The 19,912-nt window shown below is 34.2% G+C and overlaps 3 protein-coding genes across 3 annotated transcripts; 1 reads left to right on the forward strand and 2 right to left on the reverse strand.

Annotated features, from left to right (window-relative positions):
• Positions 1 to 419: 419 nt before the first annotated feature.
• LOC120131458 (pollen receptor-like kinase 4) lies at positions 420 to 3,808 on the reverse strand. The gene is made up of 3 exons (XM_039148450.1): positions 2,650 to 3,808; positions 1,918 to 2,565; positions 420 to 1,492 (listed from the first exon to the last, which is right to left on the reverse strand). The coding sequence occupies exons 1-3, from the start codon at positions 3,344 to 3,346 to the stop codon at positions 810 to 812; spliced, it is 2,028 nt and encodes a 675-aa protein (XP_039004381.1). The 5' UTR covers positions 3,347 to 3,808; the 3' UTR covers positions 420 to 809.
• Positions 3,809 to 6,723: 2,915 nt separating this feature from the next.
• LOC120131764 (cycloartenol synthase-like) lies at positions 6,724 to 14,947 on the forward strand. Its single transcript, XM_039148687.1, has 18 exons — positions 6,724 to 7,052; positions 7,387 to 7,572; positions 7,885 to 7,974; positions 8,273 to 8,467; positions 8,573 to 8,657; positions 9,001 to 9,167; positions 9,854 to 10,042; positions 10,279 to 10,392; positions 10,597 to 10,719; positions 10,803 to 10,925; positions 11,013 to 11,111; positions 11,951 to 12,007; positions 12,411 to 12,457; positions 12,550 to 12,693; positions 12,848 to 13,025; positions 13,822 to 13,902; positions 14,253 to 14,336; positions 14,714 to 14,947. The coding sequence occupies exons 1-18, from the start codon at positions 6,843 to 6,845 to the stop codon at positions 14,825 to 14,827; spliced, it is 2,286 nt and encodes a 761-aa protein (XP_039004618.1). The 5' UTR covers positions 6,724 to 6,842; the 3' UTR covers positions 14,828 to 14,947.
• A 2,538-nt stretch (positions 14,948 to 17,485) lies between these two features.
• On the reverse strand, positions 17,486 to 19,107 carry LOC120131435 (beta-amyrin 28-monooxygenase-like). Its single transcript, XM_039148423.1, has 3 exons — positions 18,159 to 19,107; positions 17,888 to 18,075; positions 17,486 to 17,788 (listed from the first exon to the last, which is right to left on the reverse strand). The coding sequence occupies exons 1-3, from the start codon at positions 19,105 to 19,107 to the stop codon at positions 17,495 to 17,497; spliced, it is 1,431 nt and encodes a 476-aa protein (XP_039004354.1). The 3' UTR covers positions 17,486 to 17,494.
• Positions 19,108 to 19,912: the final 805 nt, after the last annotated feature.

A 19,912-nucleotide genomic window follows, 5' to 3' on the forward strand; every position in this document is an offset into this window, starting at 1 on the left:
CGTATGAACCCCAATGCCATTTCATGGATCACCATCCAATAATCCAGATGGTTTAGAGGGATATTTAATGTGTGTGTGCGTTTTTTTTTTTTTTGGGGGGGGGGGGTTCACCATCCTCATGTAATCTTACTAAGAATCAATAAGAAATCTGATATAACAATGAGAAATCTGATTTAATTTCTAAACCAATCATGCGTAAAAAACTCCATTTTCTTGTAACAATAAGAAATCTGATATAATTTCTAAACCAATATGCCACAGTTCTCAATGAAGATATATAAAATCTATTCATAGGCTCAACATACACAATTTGTGAATCAGAGGGAAAATTTGCAAATTGTCTTGAAGATATGGCAAAAACCATCACATTTCTATAAAACGCATGCCATGGAAGACATATTTAGTTTGCCCGATTAAGATAAGATTTGATGTAATCCAAGTACAAAAATAAAGTAAATACATGCGTTGGCCACGTAGGCCTGCCTTTAATTTATGTTAAAAAAAATTAGAATCACTAATATAACAAATGAAAAAAAAATAAAAAACTAGCAACAAATATTTGCATTTGTGTCCTTTTAATTTCAAAGAGAAATGTATCAAATATTTGCTTTTTTGTTCTGTATTTCCTTCACCGGCTTAGAAAATGTATAAACCAGCTCCGAATTACGGCCCAACCATGCTTTTCATTTTACATGTGGAGAGAAAAGCTTAACACACCCTTGTTGTTGTTGTTCTTCATGAAAAGACATAGCCGGAGCATTTGGTTTCCTTACATTCGCATCTTTTTCACCCCCTTGAATCTGTATAGGTCAACGATCGAAGGACGAAGGATCACCTTTCATTTTACTATGTTTATGACCCCGGGATATACTCACGTTCACTTCACCTATGGTTGAAGACGAATCGTCGTCATCGTCGTCTCCCCCTTTTAACCCTTCAATCTCTTTCAGTACTTCCTTCAGCTCGGGTCTTGCCTCCGAATCCTCATTGCAACAACTTAGGCCGATATTCAACACGTTTATCATTTCGCCTTTGCAGTTCTTAGCTCCTTTCATTTCCGTGTCGAACACGTCACTGATCTTCTTATCCTTAACCATCTTATTCACCCAAGTGGCTAAATTCATGTTGCGATCGTAACTGGTTGTTAGGTAGTTCTCTGGAAACCTACCTGTTAAGATCTCCAGGATGAGTATGCCTAGGCACCACACGTCGGTTTTCCTACTTATGTGACCGGTCTTTGCGTACTCCGGTGATTTGTAAGCCGTCATCATCTTGTGAGCTTGGTCCTGGTTTATCAATGACCTCAATGCATAGTCGCACAAGAGAGGCTCAAAGTTCTTGCCCAAAAGCACGTTGGAAGATTTCAAATGCCCATGGGGAACAACTATGGTTGGCAGCTGGTTGTAGAGATAATTCAACCCCTTGATAACTCCTTTTATGATATTCAACCGAGTCGACCAATCAAGACCCGGATTATCACGGGAACGGTTGGCTGTACAAAAAAAAAAAAAAAACCTGAGTTAGTAACTTACGGTAACCAGTGTTTATGGAGGAGTTGGTTTTAAAGGGAAGGTTTTGAGATTATGGATATCTCGTATCTCTTTCTCAGTTGGGTGTTCAGTTGCGTGTTGAGCGGTATTCACAGTGATCCTGATTAGTGATATAAAAAATTATACACTAATGAGTTAGATAAATCTAATAGTGATACCTCAGATTTCGTTCTAGTATGACATGTGAACCTGTAAAAAAATTGTTTACATAATGTGGTTGTTTCGAAGGCTTGTATCCAGAAAATTTATACGTACAACACATAGAGTTGATAATTTTCAAAGATAACTTCCGAAACTATAAAAAGATTCAGATACCCCCAATAAAGAGAAGAAAAAAAATAAGAGAATTAGGGGATGGGAATCTCACCGTGAAGGTGACTAGCCAGGCTACCATCAACCATGAAGCTGGTAACCAATAGTTTTTCCTCTTTCCTATAGTAATAAGCCAATAAAGGGTGCAAGTTCTGATGGTTCAACCTTCCTAATCGTCTCATATGCTCGTTAAATTCTTCCTTCCCCAAGTTATTCATTTGCTTATAGTTCTTCACCACCACCACTTCACCTTTCCCTATCATGGCCTTGTACGAAGCTCCGAAATTCCCACTACCCAGAATCTCAGCCGAGGCTTTCAATAGATCTTGCAAGTCGAACCTTTGGACATCATCTTTCAAGAATATCAATTCAGTCCTTTTCACGTGGGGAGCTGGAGTTGGTTGTGGGGCTTTCTTTTCCACTTCGACGGAAGGTGATGGCGGCGGCTTATATGACTCAACAACGAATGCTTCCTCCTCCCATGTTTTGTATTCCCTTCTCCGCCGCAGGAGAAAGAAAAGGAATAATAAAATAACCAGTACTAAAGCTACAGATACCACAATGAGGGCAATCTGTAGACAAGTTGATGACTTTTTAATTATGGGTGTCAGAGGGGTCGGTGGGAAGGTTGGCGGAGAACCGGGAGGCGGAGGGCTGAGATTAGCGCATTCTTTGAGAGGTGGCCCGCATAGATTTTTGTTCCCTGCACCACAGCACAAGAGATGAACCAATACATAAAGATTTTTACAGTCTTCAACACAAAATGCATGCAGTGGTGTACTGGTACCTGAGAAAAAGTGGTCAGCCATTTTGCTTAAGCTTTTTGGGATAGGACCCTCAAGTTGATTGTTAGCCAAGTTCACCATCTTCAATTCGTTCCCGGTGAATTCAGGCACCGGGCCACTAAATCCGTTCCCCTCCAATTTCAGAATTGCTAGCTTAGGCAATTTAGTTAGCGAGGAAGGGATTTTGCCACTAAAAATATTATTTGCCAAAAACACTTTCCTCAACGATTTCATCCCTTCAAATGTATCATCAGGAATCTCCCCAGAAAAATGATTATTCGATAAAAACAAAGCCTGCAATCTGCTCAGCTTCTTCATCTCAGGTATTTTGCCTTCAAAATTATTGTTCATAAGACTTATAGTGCGCAAGTCCTCCAATGGATCAAGAATTTCAATATTCACCACCCCTGATAGACCCATGTTCTCAAGTTGCAAACCCAGAACTTTACCGTTTTCGCTGCAGAGAACGCCAATCCAATTTGCTGCCTCTCCTGTACATGGATTAATCGAAGCATTCCAATTGGAAAGAGCCGATGGGTCCGTAAACGAGTCCCGAAACGTCAAGAGGGGCTCAATCTCCTTCGGGTCACCGGCCGAGTGGACCACCACTAACGATGATGATAAAAGAACAGTAAGTGCAAGGAACAACGATGGATTTGGCATGCGCACAAGCCTAGCTATGTGCGTGCCCATTACCATTGCTTGCTACAACGTGGAAGCTTTGTTACCTAAGCAATCAACACGGGCGTCGATATTGGAAACGGGTTTTGATTTTGATTGCATGAGCTTAACTAATTCTTATCTCGTTTCTTCCTTTTCCTTGCATTTACTTGCTTCGATTGTTGTTGCCGTGTTTCTTGTTTTTTTGGGACAAGGGAAAGCGTGAGGGATGAAAGAGAGTTGAAGAAGAAAATCAGGGGACAAACGCCACAGCACGATACGTTTGGCGTAAAATCCCAAGAATAGGAGAGTTGGTGATGATTTCTGTAATAAAAGGATGGAAGGTAGAGGATCCAAAGTTGGTGAATCCGAGTAAACATTGCTATATTCTTAGCCACGGGGCATGATTTTGTGGGTTAGAAGCTGAGATGCGCGTCGGAGAAATGCCAGGACTGCCTTCCAATTTTAAGCACTTTTGCACTCTTTTTTTATTTGGATGGTTTAAACCATTTTTCTATTTTTACTTTGTCTTGGGGGAGGGATACCTACAATGAGATCAAGCTTATAGTTTTGGTTTTTCTTCCGATTTAAAAGTTCTTTTTCCTTCTTAACCAAGCTCAAGGTTTTATGCGGGTAAAAGAATTGAATGTTAGAGCGAGAGGGTAAAAGAATTGAATGTTAGAGCGAACCGTGGGATAAAAGTTTGTTTATTTATTAAATGAACGAACGTGAATAAAATTTTACGTTCGTTTAATTAAATGAACGAACCCGAACAAAGGGCTTGTTCGTTCATTTACGTTCGTGAATGTTCTATTATATGTTCGTTCATTTATGTTCGTTCGTTTATGTTCGAACATAAGGTAAGTTGAATATGTTACGAAGATTATTGAAGTTGTTTAGATTTCAAGAAAATTGTTTTGTTGAACAAATTAACTTTAAGACTTTATTATGTTCATATAACTTATTTATGATTTATGTATGTTTTTGTTGTATTTGAACAAATTAACTCTAAAGTTGCAGGTTATATTAATGAATTTTAAGTTCTTGTTCTTGTTGTTTATTTTTTTTACATTCATTTGTTGTGTTTGAATAAGTTTTTTTTGTGTGTTTGTGTTGTTTATTTATATTCGTTTATTGTATTCGTTTATGTTTATTTATTATGTTCGTTTATGTTCGCTCGTTTGTGTTCGTTTATGTTCGTTTATCATTTAAATGAAAGAACATGAACAAATTATATTCCTTAATGAACGAACATGAACAAAAAAAATTGTTCGTTTATGTTCATGTTCGTTTATTTATCAAATGAATGAATATGAACATATCTATGTTCATGTGCGTTCGGTTCGTTTACACTACAAGGTTTTATGCACGACTCCGCTTGCATTCAAAGACATTCAATCAGATTAAACTATATAATAATCAATTATGTTGACGTTCATTTTTATTTGAAATTACTAATGAGAATTTAACTTATGTGTTTACAAGTTTAATTTGATTATTTAAACCCAGAGTTTATTTTCAATCACATATATTATCAATTATAAGGTAATATTTATTTAAATAACACTTTCAACCATTTAATATTAAAGGTTCGTATCTTTAACGTTCATATTGTTCGAACCTATAATCTTAAAGAATAATAATTCTTTTACCGTTAAAATAATTTAATTCGTACATCATTATTAAAATTTGAGTCAACAAAAATAAATAAATAGTCATAAATCTATACAACCACTCAATTCAGTCACTTGTATCTTGAGTATTTGTTAGTTGCTGATGAGTGGAGGAAATTGAATTTGTTTAGATGGTGATTGGTTGGGGAATATCTATTTTCAAGTAGTGGGTGTGGGTGAAGTTATTACTGGAGTGGTTGGGCGACTACCACATCAATGAAGCAAACAAAGTCGTCCGCCTGCTTTGTCCCTTTCATTACCTATCTTTAATTATTTCCTGCGTTAGACGGCAGTTAATAATCACTTCCAAATATGTAGGCCATTCACACATAAATCTAACTTAAAATGATTTTTTTGAATTATTTTGTTTTTATAATAATGAAATATAAAAACAAAACCCATAATTTAAATGACAAAATTTGAGCTTTTATTAACGTTTTCAAGTGTAGCTTAACTCATGCCTAATGAATCCCACAAGTTGTTGACATCTGTTTATCCATCATTGAGACTTTGGTAGTGTTTGGTTGGCATGAATATCTTGGAATTTGTGGGAATTGGAATCAAATTCTACCACTTTTTCATGTTTGGTTAAAGTTTTCCAAGGGAATTGGAATTCCTCATGATTTCAACTTTCTATCAAATGAGGAAAAATGAATTACATTCAAGAATAGATGAACAAGGATGAAATTCAATTCCCTTGTTGGAGGGAATTAAAATTTGACCATAGTACCCTCATTAATCTTTTGGTAACTTATTCATATATTGAATAAAAATATTTTTTTATTATTTCGGGTCGGGTTTTTAATTCATATATTCGGGTCGGGTCGAGTTCGGGTTTAGGGTGAAAAAATACTCGACCCGAAAATAAATATAATTTTATCATATATATTTAGGAATAATTATAATAATAACCCTCTATATATAATTTTTTTCAATTAAGTCATTGTTTTTATTGAATAAAAATATTTTTTTTATTATTTCGGGTCAGGTCGGATTTCTAATTCATATATTCGGGTCGGGTGAAACTTTATTTTGTTTGGGTAGGTTTTTTAAGTGTGATATTCGGGTCGGGTTTTTTAAGTGTGATATTCAGGTCGGGTCGGGTTCGAGTTTAGGGTGAAAAAAACCGGACCCGACCCAAAAAATATATAATTTTACCTTATATATTTAGAAATAATTACAATAATACCCCTCTATATATAATTTTTTTTCCCAATTAAATCAATGTTTTTATTGAATAAAAATAATTTTTTTATTATTTTATGTCGTGTCGGATTTCTAATTCATATATTGAATAAAAATAGTTTTTGGTATATTTTTTGGTAACTAATTAACATACTCCGATTGAAATGTATCGAAAAATTACTCTATCTTTTAATAACTTATTAACATATTTTGATTGCGATGATTTTAACTTATGATATTTATTAACATAATTTTTATAATTTATTGAAATGAATAATCAATCAATAAAATGAAAATTTAATATTTTTTAATTTTTTATAATATATTACTACATGTAAGTTGTAAAATAAACTAAAATAAAACAAAAAAATAAAAAAATAATTTTATCATTTTACATTACTAAAATCAAATTCATCTAAGATATTCAAATAAAATATTTCTACCAACCAAATAAAATATAAAATTAAATTCTAATTATTAATTTCAATTCACTTGTAAACATTCCCACAAATCCGATAGACTATGTATTGTCAATGACGATTTGTAATCACTTTCCAACGGGGTCTTCTTCAGTCTTGAAAGCATTTCTCATTCATAGTTAACAAAACAATTGTGGAAGTTTACTAAAGAAGTAAAGATTCTGAAGAATTGTCTTCTTCTTTTTCGTTTTAAACAAAATGTGGAGACTTAAGATTGCGGAAGAGAGTGTTGGCAATGGTGGGGGATGGCTAAGGAGTTTGAACAATCATGTGGGGCGTCAAGTATGGGAATTCTGCCCTGAATCAGCAACCTTGGAAGAGCTCTCTCAGGTGGAAATGGCTCGTCAGAATTTCCAGGATAATCGTTTCCAGAAAAAGAACAGTTCTGATCTTCTCATGAGAATTCAGGTTAATACGGGTGTTGAAAAATGATTTGGGTATTTTGTTAAATAGTTTTTCCTGTAATTTGTTTCCCAATTTTGGTCAGAATTACTTCCCTTCCGTTGGGATCTTCATATAGTTTTCTTAGTATTCATTACATGAAAATTTTACTTCTATGATTGATTTGATATATATATATATATATATATAAGCAAGACCAAAACTGTTCTATTATGCCGTGGTAAACTTCATATCCAATTTGTATGGAAACACTTAACAGGTAGATAAAAGATTTGTTGTTTTTTGACCTGTCGTCTAAGCCATTGTTGATTGTTTATGCCATTTGCATTTATGGGTGTAGTTCGCAAAGGAGAAACAATCTGTCAACAGTTTACCACAAATCAAACTGAAAGAGTTCGAAGATGTTGAGGAAGAGGCTGTAGTGACAACATTACGCAGAGCCCTAAATTTTTATTCAACAATTCAAGCTGAAGATGGTCACTGGCCTGGAGATTATGGCGGCCCTATGTTTCTACTTCCTGGTTTGGTAAGGCTTAACATGTAAGCTGCATCTGATTATGATTTGTCTGTTGATGTGGAAAATACTTAATAGGACTTTTCTATTCTTAATCTACAGAAAAAATTAAACAGCTACTTACTGGAATGTTTTAAAGTTTAGCATTTTTCTGTGTATTGGAAGAACCAATCCTTTGTTTTGTCATTTGTCTGCATCTTTTACTTTGTGATTCCAGAATATTAACATTTTGGTAGCTTTCTGATTACCTTGACATTACTGCATCTCTCAACAACTAGTAATTGAATGATGTGTAATTCAATCTTTGTTCACAATCGGTAACAGGTTATAACATTATATGTTACTGGAGCCTTGAATACCGTCCTATCAAAGGAGCATCAATATGAGATATGCAGATATCTATACAATCACCAGGCAAGTAATGTGGATTGTGTGTGCGTTTTAGATTTGATTAATTCTGCTTGTTGAGTAGATATTACAATATAACCATGACGTAAATACGTTGTAATTTTTTTCCTGTTGGCTCTTTGGAATGTTGCTCACATCAGTTGAGCTTGTTCTAGGTAAGTGTGGTGCTATCTGGATCAAAGGAAAACTGAACCACTTAAGTCAACCATCTTTTGCTAGCTATTCACAGTCAGTTGACATTGCCATTATTTTATGAACAAATGAAGAAAACTGCTCTGTTCTAAGAGTTATTTGATTCTTGCAGAATAGAGACGGTGGTTGGGGTCTTCACATTGAAGGCCCAAGCACCATGTTTGGTTCGGTCTTAAGTTATGTTAGCTTGAGGCTGCTTGGTGAAGGTGCTGAAGGCCGACAAGGGGCAGTTGAAAAAGGACGTGAGTGGATCCTAGAACATGGTAGTGCAATTGCGATTACATCTTGGGGGAAAATGTGGCTTTCGGTACATAATCAGTCTTTACTGTTTACTTATTTATAATTTTCAGAAAAGGGGTAAACATTTGAACACATCTGTGAACCTTTTGTCAATATTTGATGTCCCTGATAGGTGCTTGGAGTCTATGAATGGTCAGGGAATAATCCACTGCCTCCAGAAGTATGGCTATGTCCTTACTTTCTCCCAATCCATCCAGGTTTCTCTCATCTTTTTTATAGTTATGTTTTTAATTCTGCATTCCAAGCCATGTAAATAAAAAGTGTGTTTTTCTTGACTTTTACAAGCTGTGAAAATTTACATGGGTGTGTATTCTTGACACTTTCCATTGCTATAACTTTCTTTTTTACTCTTAATCCTCAATACGTTTAAGATTTTGATGTTTTGCAATTGCTTCTGTTTCACTTTTCCCCCTCTTAACTTCATCAACCTGGTTCCTTTCAAAAGCTAGTTAGTAAATAGGCCCCTTTTACATGTCTTACATCTCTTGCAAAGGTTCTAAATACTTCTACTCTAGATAATAATTTTGTATATTTCTGTAGGAAGAATGTGGTGTCATTGTCGAATGGTTTATCTGCCAATGTCATATTTATATGGGAAGAGGTTTGTGGGTCCTATCACACCCACAATTCTTTCTTTGAGAAAAGAGCTCTACACTGTTCCTTACCATGAAGTAGATTGGAATAAAGCTCGCAACACATGTGCCAAGGTTGGTTAACCATTTGCCTCTTGTGAAAAACAATGTTTCTTCATATATATAGCAAGTTTTGGAATTAGCCAATGATACTCTTACTTGTTTACTTTAGCTGCTCTTGTTATTTGACGTGGTTAGTCTGCAAGTAGAGACAAGGTATTTTTGTGAAGTATTAGAACCAGCTCCTGGTATTATTATGACAAAAATACATGCTGTGCATTTTTCATTAGAGTGACTTTTATGAATAAACTAGTAAAGAATCTCGTGCTTTCTCATGACTTAGAAAAAAAATTATTTATCTTTGTTAATTAGATGATCTCTTGAAAACTGTATGTGAATATGTATGTAAGTAGACTTTAATTGCACGGTATTCCATTGTCACTTTTGTGAAAGCATGTTCATTATTCGGAGTCTTTTATGATAAGAAAGAATAAGTCTTAGGCATCTTTGTAATATCTATCTCTAAATATGATTTTTATCTTTAGCAAAAAAAATTCATATTAGAAATCACCAACTTGGTATATTTAGACTACTGTAACCTCATAAATTCAAGAATCAGATTTCTCTGTCATTACCTCTTTTATTCTTTCCCTCTTCTTCAGTTTACTTCCTTGGATTATAACAGTCTAGATGATGGCTTTTTTCTTCAGATTTCAATATTGGAGCTTTATTTCCTTTTTTTTTCTTCCAAATATTTTTAGGAAGATCTATACTATCCGCATCCGCTGGTTCAGGATACTCTTTGGGCATCTCTCCACTATTTATATGAGCCTGTGATTAAATACTGGCCTTGTAAAAGCTTGAGGGAGAAAGCTTTGCAGACAGTCATGCGGCATATACACTATGAAGATGAGAATACCCGTTATATATGCATAGGGCCCGTTAACAAGGTAAGCCTGGAGAACGATTGCACATGATTTTTAGATTTTTATCTAGAAGAAAGCACATCGTTTTCATTTTGCTTAATATCTATCAATGAAAGGGAGGGAATCTGTTGACATTCATATCACTTTACTAAGATTAAATTGCTTCTTCAGTATGGCAAAGAACTTAAGTGATGCTTAGGACATGAATCTGACACCTCACTCCAAGGAGTTTCTAATTTCCTATGACTTGTATTCTGCAGGTTTTGAATATGCTTTGTTGTTGGGTGGAAGATCCATATTCAGAGTCATTCAAACTGCACCTTCCTAGAATCTTAGATTATTTGTGGATAGCTGAAGATGGCATGAAGATGCAGGTGCTGAAGAATACTGGTTTTTCTGATTCTTAAATTTACACCATTTTACTCATCTAGTTCCTATCTTGTCTTGTTGCAGTTCTAATAATGCACTATCCTGTTTTAATTTATAATCTTATTGAACCGTGCCAAGGAAAAGAATATTTTTCTGTGCAATAAATTGTACTATGATGCTAATATCAATTTCTTATTAGTTTATTTCAGGGTTATAATGGAAGCCAATTATGGGACACTGCATTTGCTGTTCAAGCTATTATTTCTACTGGTCTTGCTGACGAATATGGTTCAACTTTAAGAAAAGCACATGACTTCATAAAATACTCCCAGGTTTAATTCGTAGAGGTCTTTTAATAATAGTTGTATCATTGACCACTGTTTCCTCAACTTGATTAGGTTTTCTGTATTTTCAGGTTTTAGAAGATTGTCCTGGGGACCTAAATTTCTGGTATCGTCATATTTCAAAGGGTGCTTGGCCATTCTCAACTGCAGATCATGGATGGCCCATCTCAGACTGCACAGCAGAGGGGTTGAAGGTACAAATAATGAACAACCTCTAGGATACTGCAAACAGTAAAACATTTTAGATTTGAGTAATAAGTAATAACGATTTCCTTCTGCAGGCTACATTGTTACTATCAAAGCTACCAGCAGCATCAGCAGGGGAACCATTAGATGTGATGCGGCTATATGATGCTGTTAATGTTATCCTTTCCTTGCAGGTAATTTGGACGTTACATTGTTGTTAGTGTTTGAATTCTTCTAGGAAGTGTCTGGTGCTTTAGGTAATTAATAATCGGTCAGTAATTCTCAGAGGATGGTGCATCGAGAGGAAGTTTTTTCTGATCTTGAAGGCTCTAAAGTTGGAGGTTCGGATGGTCTATGTCGACAAGTCGAGCTAGAAGAGGCAGTTAGGCGGAAGAAGATTCTTGTACTCTTTGTGTGGAAGTTCAGGGCTTTTTGTTTTTGATTTTGGATTTTATGGTTTGGTTCAGCTGTGATATTCGGCTTCTGCTTTAGTTGTTTTGTTTGTGTTGGTTTTCGGGCTTAGTTCAGGTGTTAAGTCTGGTCAGTCATTTTTGTGACTGTTGTTATAGCTTAGATGGATTTCGCTGTGTTAGTGTTGCTGTATAGGGTTTTTTCTGGCTGTTTTGGGTTGTTTGTTTATGTTGGGGGAGGCGATTCTGGTTGAATCTTATGTTTCTTATGGTTAATGAAATCTTAAGGCACTTTTTTCCTCCTTCCGCTGATTAAGGAGCTTTTCTACAAGTTCCTTTAATCATGAAGGAGGTTTTCAACGAGGCCTCCAATTCCTATCAAAAAAAATAATCGGTCAGTAATTGCACTGTATTTTTAATGCATTGGTTTGATTTGAGACTCGAGATTTTATTAATTAGTTTATCAAATATTCATTTATTGAGATTTTATTGTAGTACACACAGGTGGATTGCTATTATTACCTATTTACCTTGATCAACTAACTTAATGTTTGATGGGACATATCTGAAATCTGGTTATACAAATATTCCCTTAAATTTGATTAGATTTTTTATCACTGCAGAATGCTGATGGTGGTTTTGCTACATATGAGCTGACAAGATCCTATCAGTGGTTGGAGGTAACTGCTTGACACGTATATGGCCTTATAATTTTCTCCACTTCACATTAAACACACACAAAATATATACACACACAGACAGATGAAGATACATATACACGAACATGCATACACATTATCAATTAAAAGCAAAAAGGTTACTTAGAAAAGAAAGCGCTTCATTTAATTTATTTGAACCAGGGGAAATGAAATTAGAGGAAAACTCTGTTTCTTGAGATGAAATCATTGTTTAGGAAAGACGGAGTTAACATATGTACAATATACTGTTTGTTTATGGTTTAGCGCTTACGTTACTATTAATAATTAGTCTTAGAACAATTTAACCTTTATAATTGTCAAATATTTTTGCATTTTGTAATGTGGCCTGTGTAATTGCACTGTTTCATGTTTCTCCCATTTTCAGTTGATCAACCCTGCTGAAACTTTTGGCGACATAGTTATCGACTACCCGTAAGTTCCTAGCTTACTTCATTTTCTGCATAAGTCATTTTTTTTTATAATTGATTACATTCTGATTTGATGTTTATGGAGTGGCAACATAGATATGTTGAATGCACCTCAGCAGCAATTCAGGCACTAGCCTCATTCAGGAAATTATATCCTGAACATAGAACAGAAGAAATTCAAAATTGTATTGGTAGAGCTGTTGAGTTTATCGAAAAGATGCAGGCAGAAGATGGCTCCTGGTTCGTTTAGAACTATTCCATAATCTATATCTTTTATGTGTTTACTTTGTGATTATTTGTCTTTACAGATTCTGCTACTTCGAGCAATTCTTCAACAAGGCAAACTCAGTTTCCATTGCTGAATAACTTCCTTTGTGCTGTCATTTTTTGCTAGGTATGGATCCTGGGGCATTTGCTTCAGTTATGCAGGATGGTTTGGAATAAAGGGGCTATCAGCTGCTGGTAGAACATACAAGAATAGCTCTCACATTCGTAAAGCATGTGATTTTCTGTTGTCTAAAGAGCTTGTAACAGGTGGTTGGGGAGAGAGTTACTTGTCATGCCAGAACAAGGTTTTGATCCATCATTTTTGGAATTTCCTTGCATTTTCTTCTATAGGAACATCTGCCTTTATGGAATCTCTCCCTGAATAAACTTTCATTTTTATGAATCTACTAATTATGCTCTGAATTTAGACAAGTATTTCAAGTTCAACCAGGCACAACTTTAAGAGAAAAATGAAAAGAAAAATACTGCACCAATTTGATTGAACTTCAAACCAAATTAAACCATGCTTTGTTTGAAAAACACCGTGAACTGGTCAAGATTTAGCTCACAAGTTGTGTACAGTACAATGATCTTTCACGAGTTATTTTCGTCATTTTTTTTTTCAAATTCCTTTTTGTCTGAATTTATTGCAGAAAAGTACTTTAAAAGAATCTCCAAATGATGTTTGTAAAGGCTAAAAGCTGTAGCATGACAACGTTCCTGTAAGTTGCTAACTGAAGTGTTGCTGCATGCTAAATAAGAAAAAAGTGTCTGAACAAAGAGAAAAAGCTTTCTTTTAGTTATATTAAGCTAGTAATAGCTTTAATTTGTGTAACTTTATCAAAATTTCATTTCTTGAAGGGTGTTCATTAAAATGTAGATTTCTAAGTGCTGTCCTGAAGTTGATGACTTGATGATTATTTTCAGTTCCATTATATTGTCATTTACCTTCTCCTTAAATGGAATATCTGATTGAGAATCATCAATATTAGAACTTCAGATTCCTTGATTGCATTAGACAAGAATATTGCACTAATTATTGGGATGGCCCATGGTTCTGCTTTCCCTGTGTGTAGCATTATAATTCTTTTGTTTCAACAGGAGTACACAAATCTTGAGGGTAATCGGCCGCATATTGTTAGTACTAGTTGGATCATGTTGGCCCTTATAGAAGCTGGGCAGGTATGTATGCATAAGTTATTTTGACGTTAGATATCTCAACATGAATTGCTAATTTCTGTTTTGAGAATATGTAGAAGGGAGATTTTTCTTGGGCTCTTTTCATATGTTATAACATGCCAAGGTTTTTATTATTTATTATATTTATATATATACAGTTTTGAATGAGGAGGAAAGAAAGTTGTGTTAGAGTACATATTTAAAATCTTTAATGCTTGAACACAAAATAGTCTTTCTAGACCCATATATATTTTTAGGCTTTGATGAGTGTTTCAGTTTACATATATGTTATTAACCTCACTCTTAATTTTATTACTGTGCTAACTCAAACTCAAACTCTTCTACAACTAAAGGCTCAGAGAGATCCAACACCATTGCATCGTGCTGCGAGGATATTAATTAACTATCAAGTGGAGGATGGAGATTTTCCTCAACAGGTAAAATATGTCAGGCTTTATTTGTTTGTGTGAAGATTAGAGAAGAAAACTGTGCCTGGATCAAATAATATAATCATGGTTCAATTGTCTGCAAGTAGAAGATGATTGGAAAACACTAAACCAAGAGTTCTGCATATTTTATGGAATTACAAAAGAGAATAGTATAACTAAAGCATCAAGTGATCCGGTACTGTTCGAGCAAAGAAGGTCGGATTTCTGGAAGTTCTTTGATATACATAGCTTATTAATATCACTTCTAAGTATACCTTAGATTGAAATGTGTGAGAATTTTCAAGCAGTGATAACTAGGAAGTTCCAATATCATAGCTATATGTTTGCACGCATTATTGATTGCTTTTATCATTTCCCTGCCACAGGAGATCATGGGAGTCTTCAATAAGAACTGTATGATCAGCTATTCTGCTTACCGGAACATTTTTCCGATATGGGCCCTTGGAGAATATCATTGCCGGGTGTTGAAGGCCCCCTGAGATTATTCGTTGTCGATAATATGGTCAGATAATATGAAGTTTCTAAGGCAATGGAGGGTTTCAAAAACTAATGTCATTACAATAGGCTAAAAGATTTGAAGGGTTTTATGTAATTTTCTCAGTGATATCTACTTGCGTATGTTGTCAACATAAAAACGATATTGTTAGATTTTAGTGAGTGATTTACATTTATGATAAAATATCCAAAATCAGAGCCGTCTCAGTTATTTTCAGGCCCTAAGCGAAAATTTAAAAAATACTTTTATAAAATGAAAGTGTATTTCACAGTTCACTACTTTGAATAATTAATTCAATATTACATAAATAAATCATATAAAAATGATAAATTTTGTGAAAATATATTATTTTTATTATTTTATTAAGAAAACACTTTTAAATACAATTAAAAGAGAATAAATATAAAAAAATTGAATGCATATATGACACATAGCTTGATTTTGAATAATAAATAAATAAATAAATAAAGTGTACATTACTTTATTGTTAGATTGGGATTGACTAAAAATTAAAGAATATTTGATAAATTGAAGAGTAAAATTTGAAAAAAGAGAAAAACATGATTAAATTTAATTCAAATTTGAATGAATAAATAAGAAAAATGCAAAAAGAGGGTAAAAAACTAAACATTTTATGAAATTATAAAAATTAACAGCCCTAACAATAAATATAAAAAATTGGTTAAATTAGTTTAAAATTAAATGAATTAATAAGGAAAAAAAGGGGTCAAAAACTAAATATTTATGAAATTATAAAAATAAGTTTCCTAATTATAAAATAAAAAATTGAAGATCTTAATTATAAATACAAAAAATTGGGGGCATGAGCAGTTGTTCAAGATGATCTTCTTAGAGCCGGCCCTGCCAAAATGTTACGTAATCGTGATTTGTAATTTCACTTGTGAAATTAAAATGGAAAATTTCCAAATTTAAACAATTGTCTCATTTCAAAAAAATAATATAAAATTGAAATTGAAAAGAATGCCTTGTTATTTTTTAAAAGTCTGAGATGATTATAAAATAATATATGTTTAATTTTTTAAGTAAGCTAAGATAATTACAAGGTAGTATATGTTCTAAATACTTTCAATTATTTGATAATTAACGCTCAATCATCATGTTGCAATTGATGGTGTTCAAACTTGTGACCTCTAGGAACAATAACGATTCTTTTAACCATTAAGGTAAGTTGATTCATCTGTTCAAATTGTTTCTTAACTTGAGACAACATACTTATATCATATAAAAATAACTTCTTGAACTTAAATTCTCTAAAAAAATATTTATTATACCATTAAAGTCACTCAATTTATTCGAAAGAACACATTATTATACTAAATGTTAAAAAGCATTATTAATGCAACTATGTTATTATGGTGGTTGGTATTTGGACTTCGTTCCAATAAAACATTTGACTTGTTATGTACGAATTAATTTATCTTAGTAGTTAAAAGAATTGTTGTTGTTCCTAGATGTCACAAGTTCGAGCAACTAGCAGATGCAAAAAGGTGATTGAGCGTTCATTGTCAAATAGTTGAGAGTATTTAAAATATATACTACTTTATAATAGCCTTAATTTAAAAAAAAAAACATTTGACTTGTTATAGTAGTCATTTTTTATAAGCACATTCAAAATAAATATAATCATTAAATTAAATTATTTAATCTATCGAATAATTTTAAAATTTATATTATATATAAACATATTTTTATGTCATTGAGGTATGTTTGCATGCATATATATTTTATTATGAAATTAGACTCTCTCTCTCTATATATTGATTAATCCAAACGATATACCTATATTAAGTACTAAAATAAAAACAATGCATTTACTAATAGGATATTAATAACTTTGATTCTTACGCTGATACATACCAAGTTTCATTAACAAGTATGTTAAATCAAAACCAATTCATTATGAATTCTTGTGTTTGGTAAGCTGAACCAGAATTTTAATTTCAAAACTGTGGTAACAAAAAATGCGTACAAAAGTTGCTCGATGGTAGTGGTCTCAGGATGAGAAAACCGAAACAAATGTACTAGATGGGCGCATGATTTAATGTTTGAGAATGAATTTCTAACTTCTAAAATAAAAATAAGTTATTTTTTTAATTAATCACTTGTATCTAATCTATTGACTGACTAATTCAGATCAAGTATTGCAGAGGTGAGGACGACCCTTCCAACTCAATTTTCTTCATTTGCAAATGCCAAGATTTCGAACCCCTGACCTTGCTTAAGGAAATTAGTGTCTCGTTCCACTAGACCAACTGACAAAAATAAATTATTCATTGAACATGTAAAAAGTATCTAAAATATACAATAATTTAAAATTTTCAAGAGAAGAATTATCCATCTTCCCATCTATCTATCCCTCGAATATTTGATATCACAACCAACATAGACGTGGATAAATATTACAGGAAGAACAAGGTTCGGAAATGAAGGAACACAGAATTTTATTTTTTTATTAATTAGACAGTAGCAATATCACAATGAAAATAGTATGCATGAAACTTGTACTACAGCATTAAAGAAAAAGAAGGAAATTAAGAGAGATAGAAGAGGAGAAATGGCGGTGAGAAATGCAAAGTGAGAGCTAGTATATAGCTATTATTGGGAAAAGAAGTTGGAGTTGTGGACGAGATTAATGAGGAAGGAGACGAATGGGGAGGCCTTTAGCTGGCATTGGCAATGGATCCACAATCATTTTCTCATCCGGTATAACCCTTTCCCACTTAAACCTTTTGATTACATTATGCATGAACACCAGAATCTCCAGGCGAGCATACTCTTTGCCGGGACACATTCTCGGTCCTCCTCCGAACGGAACGAACGTGTAAGGAGCTGGTCCCTTGTCCTCGAACCTTGCGGGGTCGAACTTCCCTGGCTCTGGGAAACACTCGGGGTTTGTGTGGGTCGAATTCACATTCCAATGCAACTGAGTTCATAAATCACTAGGTTAGTTGTGGTTGAGATTTAACCACCACCACCACCCCCACCAAAAAAAAAATGGTAGTGGAAAATGAATGGAGTAAACCTTCCAGCCTTTGGGGATGGAGAAACCGGCAAAAGTGAAGTCGGTGATGGCCTCTCTAAAAGCACCCTGAAGTGGCGGCGCCAGCCTCATCACTTCACAGGCTACGTTCCATGAATATTTCATCTTCTGAATGTCTTCCCAGTTTAGTAATTCCCCTTCCCTTTTTGATCTTGCAATCTCTATTTGCTCTGTCACGCACCCATTTCGTTAAAAGAATCTGATTAGCTGATAGTTTATCAACCGATAGAAAGAGGGTTTAGAAAAATCACACCTTTGTAAACCTCATTGTAGATGTTAGGGAGCTCAGCAAGGTACTTGACGACGAAAGTAATGGCGGCACTGGCAGTATCATGACCGCCGATCAACAAACCCTGTATCCTGTCAACAATGTTCAGTTCATTCAAATGCTGTCCATTCTCATCAGTCGCAAGCAGCATGTGAGACAAAATATCTTGATTTGGGGTTGCTTTTTTGTCCGCAAGATCAATCTTTCTCTGCTTGATGATCGCCATCAACTCCTTTCTGATCGTTTTCGCAGCATTGATAGCTCGACGGAAAGGGGTTCCGGGCAAGTTTATGGGGACGGAAATGATTCCGGCGGCCATAGCATTGAAAGGGTCAGCAAATTTAGCAACATGGTCTGGATCTTCTATGCTTAAAAACACTTTGCAAGCCACCCAGAAGGTGAATCTTTTTGCTAACGGGAAAACGGTTATTTCTCTTTTACCGTCCCAACTGGATTTAAAGTGTCTTTGGGCAATCATATCCATCATCCCTATGTATCTCTGCAAGGCCTCGGGTTTGAGGAAATTAGGCAGCATTTTCCTCATCTTTATCGATTCTTCTTTCGAACTCGTTTGCGTCGAAGAAGGGAAGATCTTGTTGACGGAATCCGGCCACCACGACTGGACAAGCTTGTTTTCGTTGGAGAATAAGAATTTGTTCCCGGCAGCACCGCAAATGACGGCCATCGGTTCTCCGAATATCGAAGTCTTGAAGACTTGGGAAGAGTATTTCGCCATTCTATCGTTTAAGAACTTCTCGGGATGACCCCTTCGACCTGTTAAGAGGTACTCGATGCTTTCACCGATCAACGGCAACCCCATCTTACCAGGCGGAAGGTTGGGGTTCGAAGCATAATCAGATTTCTTGTAGTACACGAAGAATGCAAGGGACAACACCGGTAAGCAGATTGAAAGGATGAGCAGGATGGGATCCATGTTTGTTTTTAGGTAGTTGATTATTACAAATGATGTAACAAAGAGGATATATAGGCAAACATCTGAAGAACAGATGGTAGGATCTTTTCGACGGACTAAAAATATATACAAGTTGGACATGGAAGAAATTTTGAGCTTTATTCTTGCCTTTGTTGTTTTCTTTTTGTTGGTGAAATGACCTATATAGATTCATGAAACATCTACTTTATTTACGAACAGACATGGAAGAGAATAAATATTTATTTATTATGATTTTATTGAAGTGGAGTTTAAGATTAGATGAAAAGATTTTGATTTATTGATTAGAACGCAATACGTTCATACATAATTTATTGGATAGTTTTCATTGTTAGCATCGCACCAATTGTTTTCATTGGATACAATTTCTTTAATTAAAATATAGTTTTGCCCCATATTTTATTTAAATGCTAGGTTCGACCCTGCACTATTGCTTTTCTCAATTTATTATGAAATATATACATTTTTTCATAACTATTTCCGTTTAAAAATATAGTATGTAAAAGAATAGATGGAGTTTTACTATAAAATATTCTAGGGATGAATTTTTACATAAATGTAAATATGATTTTATATTGGGGTCGTTGTGCTTTCCTCTTAATCTTTGTAAGGAATTTAATTATGAATAAGTGTTTTTATCCGCCTCTTTTATATCATCCGTTCCTTGAATACACTGGCACAAAAACAAATTAAGCATATTCTTATAACCGAGTAAACAAAACTAACATGTTTTAAATTTCATATATATATCAATCATCCTTACATATATTAGACACTTTTATATCAT

This window comes from Hibiscus syriacus, unplaced genomic scaffold (assembly GCF_006381635.1).
Source record: "Hibiscus syriacus cultivar Baekdansim isolate YM2019G1 unplaced genomic scaffold, ASM638163v2 tig00110556_pilon, whole genome shotgun sequence".
NCBI classification, from domain to species: Eukaryota; Viridiplantae; Streptophyta; class Magnoliopsida; order Malvales; family Malvaceae; genus Hibiscus; species Hibiscus syriacus.

What these genes read in the sequence shown, in the direction of transcription:
- LOC120131458 (XM_039148450.1), bottom strand. Translation starts at nt 3,346, where the DNA reads ATGGTAATGGGCACGCACATAGCTAGGCTTGTGCGCATGCCAAATCCA. An exon ending in GGCTGACCACTTTTTCTCAG is followed by an intron (nt 2,566 to 2,649) that starts GTACCAGTACAC and finishes GCTGTGGTGCAG; the next exon opens with GGAACAAAAATCTATGCGGG. An exon ending in CCTGGCTAGTCACCTTCACG is followed by an intron (nt 1,493 to 1,917) that starts GTGAGATTCCCA and finishes TTTTTTGTACAG; the next exon opens with CCAACCGTTCCCGTGATAAT.
- LOC120131764 (XM_039148687.1), top strand. Translation starts at nt 6,843, where the DNA reads ATGTGGAGACTTAAGATTGCGGAAGAGAGTGTTGGCAATGGTGGGGGA. An exon ending in CTCGCAACACATGTGCCAAG is followed by an intron (nt 9,168 to 9,853) that starts GTTGGTTAACCA and finishes AAATATTTTTAG; the next exon opens with GAAGATCTATACTATCCGCA. An exon ending in GCATAGGGCCCGTTAACAAG is followed by an intron (nt 10,043 to 10,278) that starts GTAAGCCTGGAG and finishes TGTATTCTGCAG; the next exon opens with GTTTTGAATATGCTTTGTTG.
- LOC120131435 (XM_039148423.1), bottom strand. Translation starts at nt 19,107, where the DNA reads ATGGATCCCATCCTGCTCATCCTTTCAATCTGCTTACCGGTGTTGTCC. An exon ending in CTACAATGAGGTTTACAAAG is followed by an intron (nt 18,076 to 18,158) that starts GTGTGATTTTTC and finishes GGTGCGTGACAG; the next exon opens with AGCAAATAGAGATTGCAAGA. An exon ending in CCATCCCCAAAGGCTGGAAG is followed by an intron (nt 17,789 to 17,887) that starts GTTTACTCCATT and finishes TTATGAACTCAG; the next exon opens with TTGCATTGGAATGTGAATTC.